We start from the raw sequence: 2,500 nt of genomic DNA, 5'->3' as shown, positions 1-2,500 counted from the left end.
TGCACAAGATTCAGCGCTGTATGAATATAATAATAATTATAATTATTATTGTCTCTCCGAGTTGTTTTTATTTGTTGTTTTTCTTGTTTGTTTCTTCTTCTTCTTCTTTTCTTTCTTTCTTTCTTTCTTTCTTTCATGGTGTTTTATCCTAACATCAACAAGATAAACACAATACCAGAAAAAGGTAAAGACTGACTCAAAATGTACTATTTATAAGAATGCGTGGGGGGTGAAGCGGGGAAGAGGGGGCAAGGGGGGAGGGGAGGGGGGGCGGGTCGGTGAAGAGTGGTCAGTTGCGTTGTTCTAGGGGAGGAGACCCGTGTCATGACGGCTGTGTGTGTGTATTTCTGCTTTTATTCTGCTAAAGGATGCCTTTGAATACGTGTCACTTTCGTGCCGAAGACTTGTGTAGCTGAATGTGGGAGCAAATTTGACTATTGTTTTGGATACGATTGTTGGAATACGAGTTACTCGTGTGGAAGACTTGTTGTGTGCCTGACTGAGGAAGCTACTTCGAGAATTGTTTTGGATACCGATTCGTTGGATGCGAGAAGTTGGTTTATTAATTCACTGAGTACGGCCAGTCCTCTCTTCTCCTCTTCACAGACCCCTCGGATGTCCAGTGGGTGTCTGAATGACCCAACAGTTAGCTTCCGTCGTCAGAATTGTGGAATTCTTTGTCAACATTCACGTCTTCAGTATAAGAGCCTTCGTTTGCAATATTTTGATGATGGTAATTGGGGTGAAACGCTGTTAACGTCGTCTCTTTCGCCGTTCGTATGGAGAGAGTTAAACGAGACCGAGGACACTTTGGAAATGGAAATTATAATTTAGCATTCGTAGATAATTTCCAATAATCTTTCATTGGCTGCAGCTACAAAGTTCACGTGCGTCGATTTACGAGTGGGCTTTTATGTGTATAGCCGCTTTACTAAATCCCCGCCGGCTATTAACGAGGTAGCCATATTGCGTTTTCGGAGGTTCTCCGTAGATGATAAGATCTTTCAAATGTGGTTTGGTTGTGTGTAGGTGTGTAAGTCATTATCGAAGGTCCAGCTGTTTCTAATATTGTGTTTGTTTGTTGGTGTGGTTTTCATTATTATTTGTTGTTGTTGTTGTTGTCTCACGGGAGTTTTTTATTGTTGTTTTTGTTCGGGGGGGGGGGGGGATGTTTGTTTTTGTTTTTTGTTGTTGTTTTGTTGTTGTTTTGGTTTGGTTTGATTTGGTTTGGTTTGGTTGTTGTTGTTTTTCTTGTTAACATAATCATAATCACCATCGTCGTCGTCATCATGATCACTGTCGTTATTGTTGTTCTTATCATTACTGTTGTTGTTTTCACTGCAGGTAACTGGCAGTGACAGCCATCAAACTTCGAGATTCAGCTAGGTCCAGACAAGCATTTTTTTGTTTTTCTTTATAAGGGAAAAGCCTGTGACATTTTTTTTTTTCATTTTCTCTGCCACACAACCCTCGATCCGACGAACCGGACAACTCACCAAGAACTGAAACGACAAACCAAACCAAAGCGACACACACACACACACACACACACACACACACACACACACACACATAAAGGAAAAAAAATGACCAGCTGCATCAAGAAACAGGGGGGAGGAGGGGGAGGGGGCGGGGGAGGAGGCATCAGACTCCCAGCTGGACCCACCGGCATCCCCGTGCTCGGCTCGGCGTTACAGTGGAAAGGGCCGGAGACGAACCTGGAGTGGACGAAAGAGTACGGCCCCATCTACAGCGTGCGCATCGGGCCCAACCAGCTGGTCTACCTCAACAGCATACACCTGGTGGAGGAGTACATGGAACGAAAAGGAGCGGCGCTGCTCGGGAGACCGGAAGGGCCGGCGTGTATTGCGAATGGTGAGTTTGGGGGGCGGAGGGGGACGCGGGGGGGGGGGGAGTGGAAGGGGGGGTGGAGGTGGTTGTTGTTTGTTTGTTGTGTGGTGGGGGGGTATGTGGGGGATAGGGGGTTAGGGTAGAGGTGTGTGTGTGTGTGTGTGTGTGTACTGCTCGGTAGACCGGAAGGGCCGGAGTGTATTGCGAATGGTGAGTTTGGGGGGCGGGGGAGGGCGGGGGGGGGGAGTGGCAGGTGGGGGTGGTGGTGGTGGTGGTTGTTTGTTTGTTGTGTGGTGGGGGGGATGTGGGGGATAGGGGGTTAGGGTAGAGGCGCTCGGGAGACCGGAAGGGCCGGCGTGTATTGCGAATGGTGAGTTTGGTGGGGGGGGGGGGGGAGTGGCAGGTGTGGGGGTGGAGTGGTTCTTGTTTGTTTGTTGTGTGGTGGGGGGGGGATGTGGGGGTTACGGGGGTGGGGGTAGAGGTGTGTGTGTGTGTGTGTGTGTACTGCTCGGTAGACCGGAAGGGCCGGAGTGTATTGCGAATGGTGAGTTTGGGGGGTGGGGGGGGGGGAGGGAATGGCAGGTGGGGGGGGGGATGGTTGTTGTTTGTTTGTTGTGTGGTGGGGGGGATGTGGGGGATAGGGGGTTAG

At 49.2% G+C, this 2,500-nt stretch overlaps 1 protein-coding gene across 2 annotated transcripts in view; it reads left to right on the top strand.

The window, feature by feature from the left end:
• The window catches only part of LOC143286559 (cytochrome P450 2J4-like), a 37,435-nt gene that overhangs the window by 19,165 nt on the left and 15,770 nt on the right, over positions 1-2,500 (top strand). For both annotated transcript variants that reach the window (XM_076594173.1, XM_076594172.1), the window contains exon 2: positions 1,345-1,875. In XM_076594173.1, the coding sequence (XP_076450288.1) occupies positions 1,587-1,875 (289 nt within the window). In that variant the 5' untranslated portion in view covers positions 1,345-1,586. The remainder of the gene's footprint in view (positions 1-1,344; positions 1,876-2,500) is intronic.

The sequence above is a fragment of the Babylonia areolata genome, chromosome 10 (genome assembly GCF_041734735.1).
Source record: "Babylonia areolata isolate BAREFJ2019XMU chromosome 10, ASM4173473v1, whole genome shotgun sequence".
NCBI classification, from domain to species: domain Eukaryota; kingdom Metazoa; phylum Mollusca; class Gastropoda; order Neogastropoda; family Buccinidae; genus Babylonia; species Babylonia areolata.
The sequence above is the reverse complement of the archived record's forward strand: the minus strand, read 5'-3'. Positions and strand labels throughout refer to the sequence as shown.